Below are 13653 nucleotides of genomic sequence, written 5' to 3'. Positions count from 1 at the left end.
GCACTGCATGTCCTTATCCATACAGTTTATTATGTGGGGGTGCCTCCAGCATGTCCATATACAAGTGCTTGATTTGATTAGTTGTTTGAGCATGTCATTACAACCTGATGTATGGTAATTGATTTAGACCATAGCTCGTGTGAATGCGCACTCTTGTCTCCTCTACTAATGAGACATTGTTTGAAGATGTGTAGGAGAACTGTAACTATATAATGACTTTAATTGCAAAAATAACAATTATTAAAAATATGAATAAAAATATACATGACGTGATTTACAATGATCATTGTTGTAGCATGTAGAGAGAGATGAGTGTGTGAATGCATTAGCTACTACTACTACTGCTAGTCCATGTTTTTACTAAGGAGACATTTTGCTATAGAGTCAATGACTTGAGGCTGATTGAGCAGGTACTTCTTGTCCTCATAGAGCATGTTAACAATGGCCTCATCGTCGAAACTAAGCGGATCAATCTCTTCCGTTAGTGGAGGAGAAAGTCGGAAATATGGAGTCTTGAGAGACTTGCACCAGGTCTTTGCTCTTTGGACCTCCTGTCCATCGGATTGTGTGACTTGAGTTATGAACAGGTCGAGGAGGCTTTGTATTCCTGAGAGTGTCTCTTTCATTGAGGAAATGGTCTTGAAGCTCAATCCAGGCATGAAGACCTCAATATTGTCGACTGATTTTGAAGGTGCATATCCAGTACCTAGAGAGAGAACAAGGCCCATTTTAACATCCTTCCCTTCCTTCTCCGCCTGGTCCTGTATCTCGACCATTGCATCCAGTGTTGGGTTGTTCGCCATTAGACCCCCATCAAGAAATTTACCTTGGAATGTCGGGAAGAAGTACGGAGCTGCACTCGTAGCTTTGGCAGCTTCCCAGACTTTTCTCTCCGAGGGTCCAGCTTGTCCGTCTCTTTCGTCGCCGTAGTTGGTCATGAGATGGAGTTTGCTGGGGCTCACGTTAGCTAGGGTCGTTGTTATTATGAGCCTCTGGTCGATAGGGTGGCTCATTCTCGTGTCCTCTCCGAGCATCTCTTGGAGGTACTTGTCCATTAGCTTCCCTCTCTCGGACTTTGGTTTTGAAAACACGTCGGTGACTATCTTGTAGGTGAGCGCACGACTGACTGAGGTCTGTGCGTCTGTGTATGTGGAGATCAGTGCAACGATGGCTCCAGCACTTGTTCCAGCCACATAATCGAAATAGGAGAAGAAAGAGGGGCAGTGAGGGTCGAGCTGTTTCATCCTGTCCTCTATTGCAAGGAAAGCTTGGCATATGTTAAAGGATCTTATCCCTCCTCCGTCCATAGCAAGGAGATATGTCTCCTTTTCTTTCCTTGTTTCTGGGACTTCGTGATTGCTAATGAAATAATTCCAAGTCTTCTCCTGCAGCATTGCCATTTCTTCAAGAACTTGCGTGATCTTAACCTTGCTCCCATCTTTATCAAGGTCTTTTGATAGCTGTAGTGGAGTGATTCCATCTTCGTTGCATAGCGTGGGATCGGCTCCAAAAACAAGCAGCATCTTTACGATTACCAGATTCCCTTCGGTGATGGCAAAGTGGAGTGGTGTGTTACCAGTGCCTGGGTGATGCTGGTCTGGGTCTGCTCCTCCTAGCAGTAGGAGTAAAGTGCTCTTGATGTATTGCTTTTCTATTGCCACTATGAGGGGAGTGGAGCCACTTGACATTGGTACATCAACGGTTTGTTGCTTTTTGAGGAGAGGAGCCCTTTTCATGCTCACAGCTTTTCTTCGCCCGCGGACATGAACCGAAGTGAGACCAACCTTGCTGCAGTACTGCCATATCTGGTTGCTGTTGTCGTCGTCGACTGCCTCGTGGAGTTCAGTCACTTCATCAAAGAGATCGAGTTTTGTTGCTTGTGGCACGGCCTGCTTCATCATCAGTGCACGGATTGCTCCATTGTTGTGCGAGCCCTTGGCTATATCGATTGGGGAGAGTCCCTCAGAGTTGCGTCGTTCTATAATGTGACCGACTGGGATTGATGGAGCTGCTATAGAGAGGAGCCAATCCATTCCTTCTTTCGAGGAGGAGAAGGCAGCCGTGTGTATCGGTGTATTTCCATCGTTGTCCTCCTGGTCTAAGTTCCCTCCTTTATTCAAGAGGAGCTTTATCTCGTTCTTGTTTTGCCTGGAGCATGCATTGTGGAGCAAGACCTGAAGGAGTTTATGCCATTCTGGGTGAGCCCTTGGATCAGCTTCCATGACTTCGACAAGACGAAAGGAGATGTCTGCAGGTTGTAGAGGCTTTGGCAATACAATCTCACGTAAGATTGCCTCATTGAGCAACACTGAACCATCTCTCATCAACGGAGCAATCGTTGCATTGAGCTGGTCAAATGCAATCATTGCTTCAGATGCATCGTCCCCACCATAGAGGGTGTATGAAATGGTGGGCTTGTCTTCTTGCTCTTGGAGAAATAGGATCTGATATTTGGGTGGAGTGTAACCAAATGCAGCTTTGGTTCTCTTCCATAGTGATGACTTTTGGTCTTTGACTGGTAATAGAATGAGTGTGGACTGCACAAAGCAGTTGCTGCTGGTGCTTGAGGTGCTGCTAGTCTCCACGCTGTCGGCGCTGTTCCTCCTCACCACGAGTGCTTCGTTGGGATAATGAGCCTGCTCTATGGCGTCATAGAACTCGTGGCAGAAGGAATTCTCAGAGCATAGATGATCCAAGCTGGTGGAGTCGTTGAGTTTGCTGTGTCTGACCATGTAAGACATTTTTGCCTTGAAGTTTTTGGAGAGTTGCTGATACTACTATTCTTGTAGCTTTAGCTTGTTCTGTTCTGTGAGTCCTCTGAGCCAGCTGGGTTTATATAAGGAAAATACCACCTTACCTCATTGACTAGGAATGGAATTAGCTATTCTCTAACCCCACGGACCAATCTCTTTGCTCAGCCCACGTGCCATTAAAAATGGACAAAGGCATTGACAAAGAGAGCAATTTTGTGTCTTGTAAAGCTGTCCTGCTGGATATAGAGGGAACTACTACGTCTATTTCATTTGTAAAGGTATAATAGTCAACGTTTTGGCACTGGTATCAAACAGTCTCTTATGACTGACAGGATGTCTTATTTCCATACATAGTAGATAATGTTGAGCAGCATCTTCTTGAGCACTGGAATCAAAATGAGTGCATGAAAGATGTGTCTGATTTAAGGGAACGAGTAAAAGACATTATGCTTTTAAAAATAATGCTTGCTTTATTGTAGTTGTGTTTTTAGGCAGCCATTGATGTAGCAAATAATGTGAATGGTGTTTCCAAGATTCCTTCAACAGACAATGAAGACTGCAAAAGGTAAAGTTAGGCTATAAGATGCAAGGAAGCAAGGCTTGTAAATTTTACTTATTGGCATCATAGTTAATATGATGAGAGAATACTATGTGTATATATATATATATATATATAAGATATGCTTATTTAGTTTTAATGACTCATTTAGTATGAGGGAGTCGGTTGTACAATATGTGAAACTCCTTGTCTCTGAGGATCGTAAAGTAACAGCATTAAAAGAGCTTCAAGGTCACATGTGGCGTCATGCATATGAAGCTGGAAGAATCAAAGGACAGTGAGTCAATAGTACATGTCACCTCTCATTCTTCATTTCCCTAGTGTATATTCTGATGTCCCTCTAGCTATGGCTAGCTGGTTTAAGAAGAGAATTAAAATGTATATTTATTCGTCAGGAAGTGTTGAAGCTCAGAAGCTTTTGTTTGGTAATTCAGTAGCTGGTGACTTATTAAAGGTATGGTGTGTTTATGACTGATGTTTTTTCCTAACACAATCTTTTATTTTATCTATCCTTCTCAGTATATCTCTGGTCATTTTGATACTAAAACTGGTAACAAGCGTGAGCCATCAAGTTATACCAGAATAGCAAAAGAGATCGGGATGCTGCCTTCTCAAATCTTATTCTTAACCGATGTTGTACAAGGTATGTTATGATATACAAAGTAACGGACCATTATTTCTACAAAGGCTTAAAATTAAATAAAACAATTCTCATCATATCCTGGATTGCATGCAGTCAATGACGGTAATGCAATTATACAGCTGTGATGGCCCAAGGCTTTATTGGAATATTTTCAAATGATTAAGCTCATTATTTCCTGAGGCTGTCAATACTGTGATACTATTTAAGTGCATTGTAGTGGATGTGACTGTAGGTGCAATCCCACTGATAGAAATATGTGATGATCTAACAATCAACCTCTTTTAAGTCCTGCTAGCTCAAAACTGTGTTTTTGTAGCCTTGTGCATACCATTGACATCATCTCCATTATAATCAGAATAATGATAACAGCACTACAATAGCATCATATGCATGTATATGTAAAGAGCCTCAAGCCATTGTTTATTTAAAGGCTTCCACCCTCGCTATGATCAAGAGTCTTGCTATGACTCATGACTTAATTCCTTTCCCACGCTCTTATTCTTTTATTAGAGGCCGACGCTGCTCTGAGGTCAGGGATGCAATCGGCTCTCGTGATGCGACCTGGTAATAAAGAAGTGGGAGAGGAAGGGAAGCAAAGGTTCAGGACTTTATCTATTTTGACGGATCTGGATCTCTTCAGAATGGAAGTGGAGGGCAGCAGACAAGAAGAGAGTGTTGGACTCGGATGTGATAATGACTTTCAGGATGATATACTTCCTATCGATCGACCTCTCTCTCCTCCATCAAAGAAGTCCACTGATGACACAATATGTAGCACCTTGCACACTTGAACCGAACAACCCTGCAGCATTACCATTCAAAATTTATGTGTGTAATAATACAATACTACCAGTATAAGTAACTTGAAACTTTTAATGGCACTGTCTTTTTAAAATCAGGGCCCGTGATTTTTTTTATAGTTTTTGTGTCCCACTCAATCATGAGTGATTATAGGACGATAGCCAATTCTGATTCCAATTGAATGTTTTTAAGAACTTTTAAATTTTGGTCTGAGGCCATGGGGTACATTATTTTTACCAAAAATTACAAAAGTACCAATTTTTATTACATTTTAAAATAATAATCAAGCAACACAACTCTTGCAATAAAGTGATTATCCTTTTTAAAACACAATGAGAAAATTGCTAAAATAACTTCATTGCACATGTGTTTGCAAATGAATAGGATCTGATGTCACACTTGTCATTGTTTATCTACATGATACAGCATAATTGATGCATCCTTTGTTCAGAAGAGAACAAAGGAACAATTACATGGATTGATGGAATTATGTCACAGCAATTATGTATACCTTTCATATATCATTAAGTCTGTGAAAGAGTTTCCTCATTATTATAGCAAAGTGGAATGCATCACAAAAGAAATTTATTATAATTTGGATGCATGACGTGTGATTGAGGGAGATTTTTTGCACACAGAACTCACACACACTGCATTACATCATGTAGTCTATGAAAGTACAGTACGTAATAGTGTTCTACAGACAAAACATTACGTAGCAGCATAATTGTAATTTGTGTAGCATTAAAATAGTATTTCAAAAATATTTTTATCAATTTTTAATAAATATTATAATATTCTATATGTACATAATTATAGTGACAATAAGAAACAATCCATCAACATCATAATATTATTAAAATAAGAGAGTGAGAAATTAACAGGCTCGAAGAAATCAAAGACTGTTGCAGTGATAAAACTAGATATCTCTATCCCTCTCTGTCACCCTTTTCCACAACACCCACTCTTTTTCGTTGGTTCATCAAGAGTTTCCACTTGTTTTTGTTTTTGCTCTTCCTGCGACTAAAAGAAAGAAAAAAAGCACATCACCTTAACATCTCTCTCTCTCTCTCTCTTCCCTCTCTCTCTCTCTCTCATTACTTTTTGGTGTACTTCTCTAAAAAAGCTTTCAAACGCTTCTTGCACGTTATGCCCAGTTTTAGCGCTGACTTCATAAAAGTTCTGTATCCCAAAGTTCTCTGCATACTGTACAATACGAGTAATCACAAGAGACCCTGTTCCCCCTTACCCTCTGTCCCTCTTCTGGCTGCACTTCCCTCAAATAGTCTAAGTCACATTTTGATCCCAGTATCATCATTGATACGTCAGCTGTGGCATGTGTCTCCACGTATCCCATCCATTTGCTTAGCATTTCAAAGGATCTCATTGACGTAATGTCATACACAATCACAATACCCTGCAATAATAATTATATTGACATAATATTCATAAATCAGGAAATGGTAGAAAAATTTTGTGTTGTTTTAAAATTGTACTGTAATTTTTAAAAATTTTCAGATAGACGATATATTGATGCATCAATTTCAAGTGTACATGTAGATACAGTGATGTAAGATGCAAGTGCAATTGGTAGGTACTGTAGGGCACTTTTTTTCAAGGGCTGTATATTTTGCTGATTTCGCAATTTTTTGAAGATTCGCAAAAATTACACGTACTTCTGCGAAAATCAAATTTATTATTATGGTAAAAAATGGCAGATATGGCATAAATTTGCAAAAATTAAATCCGCAAATTTTTAGGCGAATTTGTGAAATTTACAGCCCTCGAAAAAAGGCACCCTACTGTAGCCACTTACAGCTCCTCCTCTGTAGTAGGAAGTAGTTATTGAATCATAACATTCCTGACCAACAGTGTCCCTGTGATGAGATAAGGAGCAAGAAATTAAAGAAATGAATGTAAAATATTGTTTGCGTACCACAGCTGCACTTTTAAAAACTCCCCGTCTACTTGAAAGTCTTTTTCAAACATGTCAAAACCTACTCAGAGAGTTATAATAGCAAAATACAACCACAAGAAGATGCATATGTATCACAAAATGTAACAATGAAGAATAATGCCTTGTATTACAAGCTATGCTTCTTGATTATGATCAGAATCAGCTGTAACATCCTAAGAAGTTGGAGTTGATTCAGACTAAAATTTTTCAAGATATGGCCATTTTTAAAAACTAGCCAAAATCTGCAAAATACCCAAGGCAGCCCACGGTTTTTTTTGCAAAAAATGGCTCTGAAATCACCTTCAATTTTTATTACATTTTCTGATACATATTGATGTACTTATGCTACATAGAAAGTTTGAGTTGATTCCAACTTCAATTTTTCGAGTTATGACCGTTTTTTTTGAAAACTCTGAACTTCTGAAAAATACCCAAGACTATAGCCCATGGTTTTTTCTGAAAAATGGCTCCGAAATCACCCTCAATTTTTATTACATTTTCTGATATGTATTGATGTACTTATGCTACATAGAAAGTTTGAGTCGATTCTGACTTCAATTTTTCGAGTTATGACCGGTTTTTTGAAAACTCTGAACTTCTGAAAAATACCCAAGGCTATAGCCCATGGTTTTTTCTGAAAAATGGCTCCGAAATCACCCCCAATTTTTATTACATTTTCTGATACATATTGATGTACTTATGCTACATAGAAAGTTTGAGTCAATTCCGACTTCAATTTGTCGAGTTATGACCGTTTTTTGAAAACTCTGAATTTCTGAAAAATACCCAAGGCTATATATAGCCCATGGTTTTTTCTAAAAAATGGCTCCGAAATCACCTTCAATTTTTATTACATTTTCTGATACATATTGATGTACTTATGCTACATAGAAAGTTTGAGTCAATTCCGACTTCAATTTGTCTAGTTATGACCATTTTTTAAAAACTCTAAATTTCTGAAAAATACCCAAGGCTATATATAGCCCGTGGTTTTTTCTGAAAAATAGCTCCAAAATCACCCCAAATTTTTATTAAATTTTCTGATACATATTGATGTACTTATGCTACATAGAAAGTTTGAGTCAATTCCGACTTCAATTTGTCTAGTTATGACCATTTTTTAAAAACTCTAAATTTCTGAAAAATACCCAAGGCTATATATAGCCCGTGGTTTTTTCTGAAAAATAGCTCCGAAATCACCCCAAATTTTTATTAAATTTTCTGATACATATTGATGTACTTATGCTACATAGAAAGTTTGAGTCAATTCCGACTTCAATTTGTCTAGTTATGACCGTTTTTTGAAAACTCTGAATTTCTGAAAAATACCCAAGGCTATATATAGCCCGTGGTTTTTTCTGAAAAATAGCTCCGAAATCACCCTCAATTTTTATTACATTTTCTGATATGTATTGATGTACTTATGCTACATAGAAAGTTTGAGTCGATTCTGACTTCAATTTTTCGAGTTATGACCGGTTTTTTGAAAACTCTGAATTTCTGAAAAATACCCAAGGCTATATATAGCCCATGGTTTTTTCTGAAAAATGGCTCCGAAATCACCCCCAATTTTTATTACATTTTCTGATACATATTGATGTACTTATGCTACATAGAAAGTTTGAGTCAATTCCGACTTCAATTTGTCGAGTTATGACCGTTTTTTGAAAACTCTGAATTTCTGAAAAATACCCAAGGCTATATATAGCCCATGGTTTTTTCTGAAAAATGGCTCCGAAATCACCCCCAATTTTTATTACATTTTCTGATACATATTGATGTACTCATGCTACACAGAAAGTTTGAGTCGATTCCGACTTCAATTTTTCGAGTTATGGCCATTTATAGTCCATGGTTTTTGGCTCCAAAATCACTCTACATTTTTATTGCATATTAATGTCTAACTGGAATTAGCCCCAACTGTTACACAACATAATTATTACCATAATATCATTTGCTAATCAAATGCCAGGGCCTCAACTAACCTAACGTATGCTGTCTAGCTTCTGACATAAACCTATCCTCACAAAGACGAGTGGCAATGGTCGTCTTACCAACACTCGATTCGCCTATGAGCAATATCTTGTACGCTCTGAAGAGAAAAGGAGAGAGTGAGAGAGTGAGAGAGAGAGAGAGAGTGAGAGTGAGAGTGAGAGTGAGAAAGAGAGAGAGAGAGAGAGAGTGAGAGAGAGAGGGAGAGAGAGAGTGAGAAAGAGAGAGAGAGAGAGAGAGTGAGAGAGAGAGGGAGAGAGAGAGTGAGAGAGAGAAAGAGTGAGAGAGAGAGAGAGAGAAAGAGAGATTAAGGAAGGGAAAGAGGAAAAATGGAAGGAAGGGAGGGATCATTATTATTTGTAGTAATACATAAATTATGTGTAAAACATTATTACAATAACAAACTACTGTACATTACACAGCAACTCCCACTATTGAAAACCCATATTTAGGGGGGCCATTATAGTGGAAAGATTTCTATTAAAATATTAATTTTTGCTAAATGAGTTGTGTCCCACACTTTATGCTATAGTAAAATTGTTAGTATAGGGCATAGTAATAGTAGTTAACTAATTAAATTTTTGAGGTGAAAAATTTGCTAGTCACTAATTTCTCTGATATGCTCATCATAATTAATGACATGATACTGAAAAAATGAATAGATCAACAACTTTTCTAAAATATCCATGGTCAGTACTACCCAACAGTTGACGATACGTTTCAATTAAAGAACCAACTTTCACGCAGCCACTAATTTCATTATATCATTCCTCTAGTTTCCATTTACAAGGACATAAATAACTCTGTGGGTACTATTAAATACATCGGTGCTGTTTTCAAAGCCTAAACATGCAAAAAATGGCCATCCCTAATTACTTTGCTAGTTTTGCTCTCCTATTAGATACTCTAGGCTCTTGACTGGGTATGGAAGATGACTGGAGTGTCCTCCTCCCTTGTGGTATTGACTTGTACCCGTAAGGGTATGCCCTCTCTTCTGCCATCCTCCTGAATGGTAGGATACATAATAAAAAGAAGGAGTGAATACAAAAAGGCTACCTGTAACTCAGGCTACCACAGAGATGTCTGTGTCGAGCTGTGTGTACAAAAAAATTTTCCGGTCACACCTCGACGGGGAGGAGTTTCAAGCTTAAAAAAATAAGTTGCCTAGGCTAGCTAAAAGGCTGCAGTTTTAACAAACAAAAGTAATAGCTTTTGCAGGTAAAAATTGCTGTAAGAACACACAATTCGCAAAATTATCCTCGTTCTCAAAACTTAATACTATGCAAAAAATCATCACAAAAATGAACGGGGCGTGGCAATTTTGCTGTTTCGACCCCGCCCATCTATTTCAGCTGGCGCGATGGCAAGGTAAATGGCCGCACCTCTCACCGCCCCAATGCAAAAACACTGCTGAAGTGCTGAGACTAGCTTCTTCCGTGGTACCTCTGTCTCTCTGACTCTAAGCTGCCCAGTCCTCTTTCTTTTGATTAGGAGACTTCATACCGGCCCTGGGTTTATTCTTAGAGGTGAGAGCCGGCCCATTATTATTGTTTTAGTATGTCCAAGCGCTGATAAAAACTCGTAAACACTTACAACAATCGTTGGATTGTTCTGATAGTGAACAATGAATGTAGACACACACGCAAGGACTTGCGTTTTGTGGTTTGTTGCTGCATCTCCTGTATGTGTCTATGTCTAGGCATACATTTAAATTGTACAGCATAAGGCTGTGTGTGAGACACGATTGGCTATTACAGAGGACTGCCAAATTCTTTTGATTCCATGTCATTAGGAAGCGTACATCAATTTGTAAGAGGGAAAGAGAGCAGGGGAAGATGATTACGTGGAAATTAAACGTTACTATTCGTTGAATAGGAAGTTGAAAATCATATTTTGTAAAATGAAAGAGGAAGAGTAATTATTTTTTAAAACTCACAAAAGAATATAAAGATGAAACACACCGAATAATAGGAATACATATGTTTGCTGTGTTTATTTTATTATTATAGATAAATATTGTCCTGTTTATTTTGACTACAATTACATGCATATTTAAAGAGTCAAGCCAACCGTAGCTGGCTAGAGAATATTAACTATTTATATTATTTCTCCTCCTACACACACACACACTCTCTCTCTCTCTCCTAGCTCTCCCCACTTTAAGATGGCTAGAGCTACAGACAAGAAGTACGACCACTTATTCCAGCTGCTTCTGTGCGGCGACAGTTCTGTCGGTAAAACCTGTCTGATATCAAGATTCGCTGATAATGAATTTAGACATACACACATTAACACTATTGGTAAGGAGAGAGAGAGGGGGGGGAGAAAGAGACAGAGAGAGGGGGGAGAAAGAGACAGAGAGAGAGGGGGGAGAAAGAGACAAAGAGAGGGGGGGGAGAAAGAGACAGAGAGAAAGAGGAGGAATTTGCGATGAGTGGGAAGGATGAAAGGCACCTGTCAACTGTTGTCTTCATGTGATTGATTTGTTTTGCTCGTGCTGTCTAGGTATTGACTTCAAACTGAAACTGTTTACCATTAGAGACAAGAAGATACGAATGCAGATATGGTACAGCCTATACTAGTACTAGTATAACTACTATTACTGATTGTTATGTTCTCTACCACTGCCCACACACACACACTCATTATATAATTAGGGATACTGCAGGACAGGAGAGATATGAGACACTAACTGCTCAGTACTATAGGAAAGCTCAGGTAAAGATTAAACTTAGTACTATTGAATTCTATCTGTTTTGATTATTAGTACATCACTTACTTGCTATATGTAATAATACTACAGTCTACAGCACCACTGTAGTATGATTATTAGTATAATTATTATGCTGTAATACCACCCCATGGAGTCTTTGGGACTGCTCTTTTGTTATCTTTGAATCAGTATATATTTGTGTGTGTGACTTATTTTTATTGACTATTAGCTATCTCTTGTGCTATATAAGCATTATAGTAAATGTGTTTGCCCCAAATGTTACATAAAGGATGCAAGATATGCCTCTACCTCTCCTCTCTTTTCCTCTATTCGTAGGGTATCATTCTAGTGTATGATATCACGAGAGAGGAAACCTTTAGAAATGTGACAAAATGGTTGCGGAATATAGAAGATGTGAGTTACACAATCACACACAAATCATAGTGTACATATACAAATACATGCATGCACATAATGTACACATGCTTGCATACTATACTACATGCTTTGAACACATGCAAAGAGCATTATCTTATTACTCCTTGGCCAAGAGAGTACAGTCAATGACTTCATTCTGTCTGTCTGTCTTGTAAACTAATGTTACTGCACATTCCTTCATGCATTAATGAAGTAACAGTGAAAGTGTAGGTTTGCTATTGACCCATAAACTCTCTCACTTACTTATCTAGCAACATAATTAGCATTATGATGAGGGAAGGTATTGTCCCTCTGCTTCAAAGAAGGACTGTATTTAATAATAATGTCCTGTCTTTGTGTAGCATGGTGTCAAAGGTGTAAAGATAATACTGATTGGTAACAAGGTTGATCTGGAGTCGGAAAGAAAGATCTCTACCAGACACGGGCAAAAGGTATTATTAATCTAAGCTAAGAGATTGATTTGTGATACTTTGTACTTACAGTTGGCCAATCAACACAATATTAAATTCTTTGAAACAAGCGCATGGAAGGACATCAACGTGACTGAAGCATTCACTGAGCTAGCAGAACAAATATTAGCAAAGGTAAGATGGGATCTAATTTATGCTACATATTGAGATTTAGGAAGAGATTACAGTACGATACATCAGTAGTTTATGCTTTATTTTATTCTTTCTACACAAAATTGTAACCATTGTATTGTGTCTATTGGTTATTGTAATGTCAGCTATCATTAGAATAGCTATGACAGTGCTTAACTGTACTGTTTATATTGTCCCAATTGTTACAAATAAAGATTATTTTAAGCATGTTAATAACATGGTATAAAATAGTACTGTATAGTTATATTATCGTTTAATTTGCCAAACTTGATGACCCAGAATTTATTTCAAATGGTGTTAATTTATGATATATTTGTTACATTTAATTATTGATTACATTTCTGGTTTTGTGCTAGGTGGAATCAGGTGGAGGTAGAGACAGAGGTTCATCATCAATCAGAGAGTCAGCAATAAAACTCCATGAGCAACAACCTACTCCAGCTACCAAATCTCACGGCGGTTGTTGTAGCGGAGGTAGTAGTAACTGATGGAATAATCACTCAATCTTCCGTCTAATTATACTTAATATTCTTATCGTTGTTGTTATTATTATTATTATTATTATTTTGTTGTTTTATGATCTTGTTGTTCGTGATTTGAGGAGAATTTCAAATTAAATTATTATTACTATGTCTCTATGATTATTAAATATTATTGTATAAAATGATTTTATTGTTAATTGCAACATTGAATGAATTGTGCTGTAGACTATAGCTCTGATTAGTTTGCTGGGAAGCTTTATGCATAAAAATTGCAGCATTCAAGCAAGACCAAGTTTTGAGATGTAAAGGGAAGGAAAACATCAATTAGATCTAAATTATTTAATTTTTCATAGATCTAGGAAGCCCACGCAGACGAGGTAAACCTCACCATGAATATCCTTATCTTGGGCGATGGCTGAGGTGCGCTTTCTTCTAGCTCTGATCTTTCTCATTGCTCCTATTCAGTCTGAAAACTCCACTTTTCCCGAGCAGATACACATAGCTGCTACAGGTAAGCTACTCTAGCTATAATGTTGCTCCTCATTTGATTGGCTTCTCTCTCTGCAGAGGATCCCACCAGTATAATTGTCACTTGGATAACCTTTGCTTCTACTCCAGATTCCACTGTTTTGTGGCGTCTACATGGATCAGCAATAAAGTTGCAGCCAGTCTCAGGCTATTCAACAAATTATACTGATGGAGCAGTCAAACGC

General features: G+C 37.9%; 4 protein-coding genes and 1 long non-coding RNA gene across 6 annotated transcripts; 3 read left to right on the top strand and 2 right to left on the bottom strand.

The window, feature by feature from the left end:
• Window positions 1-191: 191 nt before the first annotated feature.
• LOC105312057 (85/88 kDa calcium-independent phospholipase A2-like) lies at window positions 192-2807 on the bottom strand. Its single transcript, XM_011404395.2, has one exon. It carries the CDS (start codon window positions 2739-2741, stop codon window positions 345-347), a length of 2397 nt encoding a protein of 798 aa, XP_011402697.1. The 5' UTR covers window positions 2742-2807; the 3' UTR covers window positions 192-344.
• A 54-nt stretch (window positions 2808-2861) lies between these two features.
• Window positions 2862-4958, top strand: LOC100634727 (enolase-phosphatase E1-like). 2 transcript variants are annotated; one of them, XM_003385033.2, is made up of 7 exons: window positions 2862-3031; window positions 3086-3187; window positions 3245-3318; window positions 3464-3589; window positions 3634-3766; window positions 3832-3955; window positions 4466-4958. In XM_003385033.2, exons 1-7 carry the CDS (start codon window positions 2936-2938, stop codon window positions 4744-4746), a joined length of 936 nt encoding a protein of 311 aa, XP_003385081.1. In that variant the 5' UTR covers window positions 2862-2935; the 3' UTR covers window positions 4747-4958. The 2 variants fall into 2 exon arrangements, with proteins under 2 accessions (XP_003385081.1, XP_019849839.1); XM_019994280.1 differs by having other exon boundaries at window positions 2950-3031; window positions 3108-3187.
• A 531-nt stretch (window positions 4959-5489) lies between these two features.
• On the bottom strand, window positions 5490-9869 carry LOC100634601 (ras-related protein Rab-13-like). The gene is made up of 8 exons (XM_011404394.2): window positions 9762-9869; window positions 9582-9710; window positions 8699-8805; window positions 6693-6753; window positions 6573-6633; window positions 6006-6173; window positions 5858-5962; window positions 5490-5779 (listed from the first exon to the last, which is right to left on the bottom strand). The coding sequence occupies exons 2-8, from the start codon at window positions 9704-9706 to the stop codon at window positions 5699-5701; spliced, it is 708 nt and encodes a 235-aa protein (XP_011402696.1). The 5' UTR covers window positions 9707-9710; window positions 9762-9869; the 3' UTR covers window positions 5490-5698.
• A 211-nt stretch (window positions 9870-10080) lies between these two features.
• On the top strand, window positions 10081-13076 carry LOC100634475 (ras-related protein Rab-13-like). Its single transcript, XM_003385031.3, has 8 exons — window positions 10081-10231; window positions 10854-11005; window positions 11211-11271; window positions 11363-11423; window positions 11755-11832; window positions 12198-12287; window positions 12339-12440; window positions 12815-13076. The coding sequence occupies exons 2-8, from the start codon at window positions 10870-10872 to the stop codon at window positions 12944-12946; spliced, it is 660 nt and encodes a 219-aa protein (XP_003385079.1). The 5' UTR covers window positions 10081-10231; window positions 10854-10869; the 3' UTR covers window positions 12947-13076.
• A 253-nt stretch (window positions 13077-13329) lies between these two features.
• Window positions 13330-13592, top strand: LOC109580765 (uncharacterized). The gene is made up of 2 exons (XR_002184342.1): window positions 13330-13451; window positions 13508-13592. It is a non-coding gene; the product is annotated as an uncharacterized LOC109580765 (long non-coding RNA).
• Window positions 13593-13653: the final 61 nt, after the last annotated feature.

The sequence above is a fragment of the Amphimedon queenslandica genome, unplaced genomic scaffold (assembly GCF_000090795.2).
Source record: "Amphimedon queenslandica unplaced genomic scaffold, v1.1 AMPQUscaffold_13478, whole genome shotgun sequence".
Lineage (NCBI taxonomy): Eukaryota > Metazoa > Porifera > Demospongiae > Haplosclerida > Niphatidae > Amphimedon > Amphimedon queenslandica.
The sequence above is the reverse complement of the archived record's forward strand: the minus strand, read 5'-3'. Positions and strand labels throughout refer to the sequence as shown.

What these genes read in the sequence shown, in the direction of transcription:
- LOC105312057 (XM_011404395.2), bottom strand. Translation starts at nt 2,741, where the DNA reads ATGTCTTACATGGTCAGACACAGCAAACTCAACGACTCCACCAGCTTG.
- LOC100634727 (XM_003385033.2), top strand. Translation starts at nt 2,936, where the DNA reads ATGGACAAAGGCATTGACAAAGAGAGCAATTTTGTGTCTTGTAAAGCT. An exon ending in GACAATGAAGACTGCAAAAG is followed by an intron (nt 3,319 to 3,463) that starts GTAAAGTTAGGC and finishes TGACTCATTTAG; the next exon opens with TATGAGGGAGTCGGTTGTAC. An exon ending in TAGCTGGTGACTTATTAAAG is followed by an intron (nt 3,767 to 3,831) that starts GTATGGTGTGTT and finishes TATCCTTCTCAG; the next exon opens with TATATCTCTGGTCATTTTGA.
- LOC100634601 (XM_011404394.2), bottom strand. Translation starts at nt 9,706, where the DNA reads ATGGCAGAAGAGAGGGCATACCCTTACGGGTACAAGTCAATACCACAA. An exon ending in TTTTTAAAAGTGCAGCTGTG is followed by an intron (nt 6,634 to 6,692) that starts GTACGCAAACAA and finishes ATCTCATCACAG; the next exon opens with GGACACTGTTGGTCAGGAAT. An exon ending in TTAGAGAAGTACACCAAAAA is followed by an intron (nt 5,780 to 5,857) that starts GTAATGAGAGAG and finishes TCTTTCTTTTAG; the next exon opens with TCGCAGGAAGAGCAAAAACA.
- LOC100634475 (XM_003385031.3), top strand. Translation starts at nt 10,870, where the DNA reads ATGGCTAGAGCTACAGACAAGAAGTACGACCACTTATTCCAGCTGCTT. An exon ending in TACACACATTAACACTATTG is followed by an intron (nt 11,006 to 11,210) that starts GTAAGGAGAGAG and finishes CGTGCTGTCTAG; the next exon opens with GTATTGACTTCAAACTGAAA. An exon ending in GGTTGCGGAATATAGAAGAT is followed by an intron (nt 11,833 to 12,197) that starts GTGAGTTACACA and finishes GTCTTTGTGTAG; the next exon opens with CATGGTGTCAAAGGTGTAAA.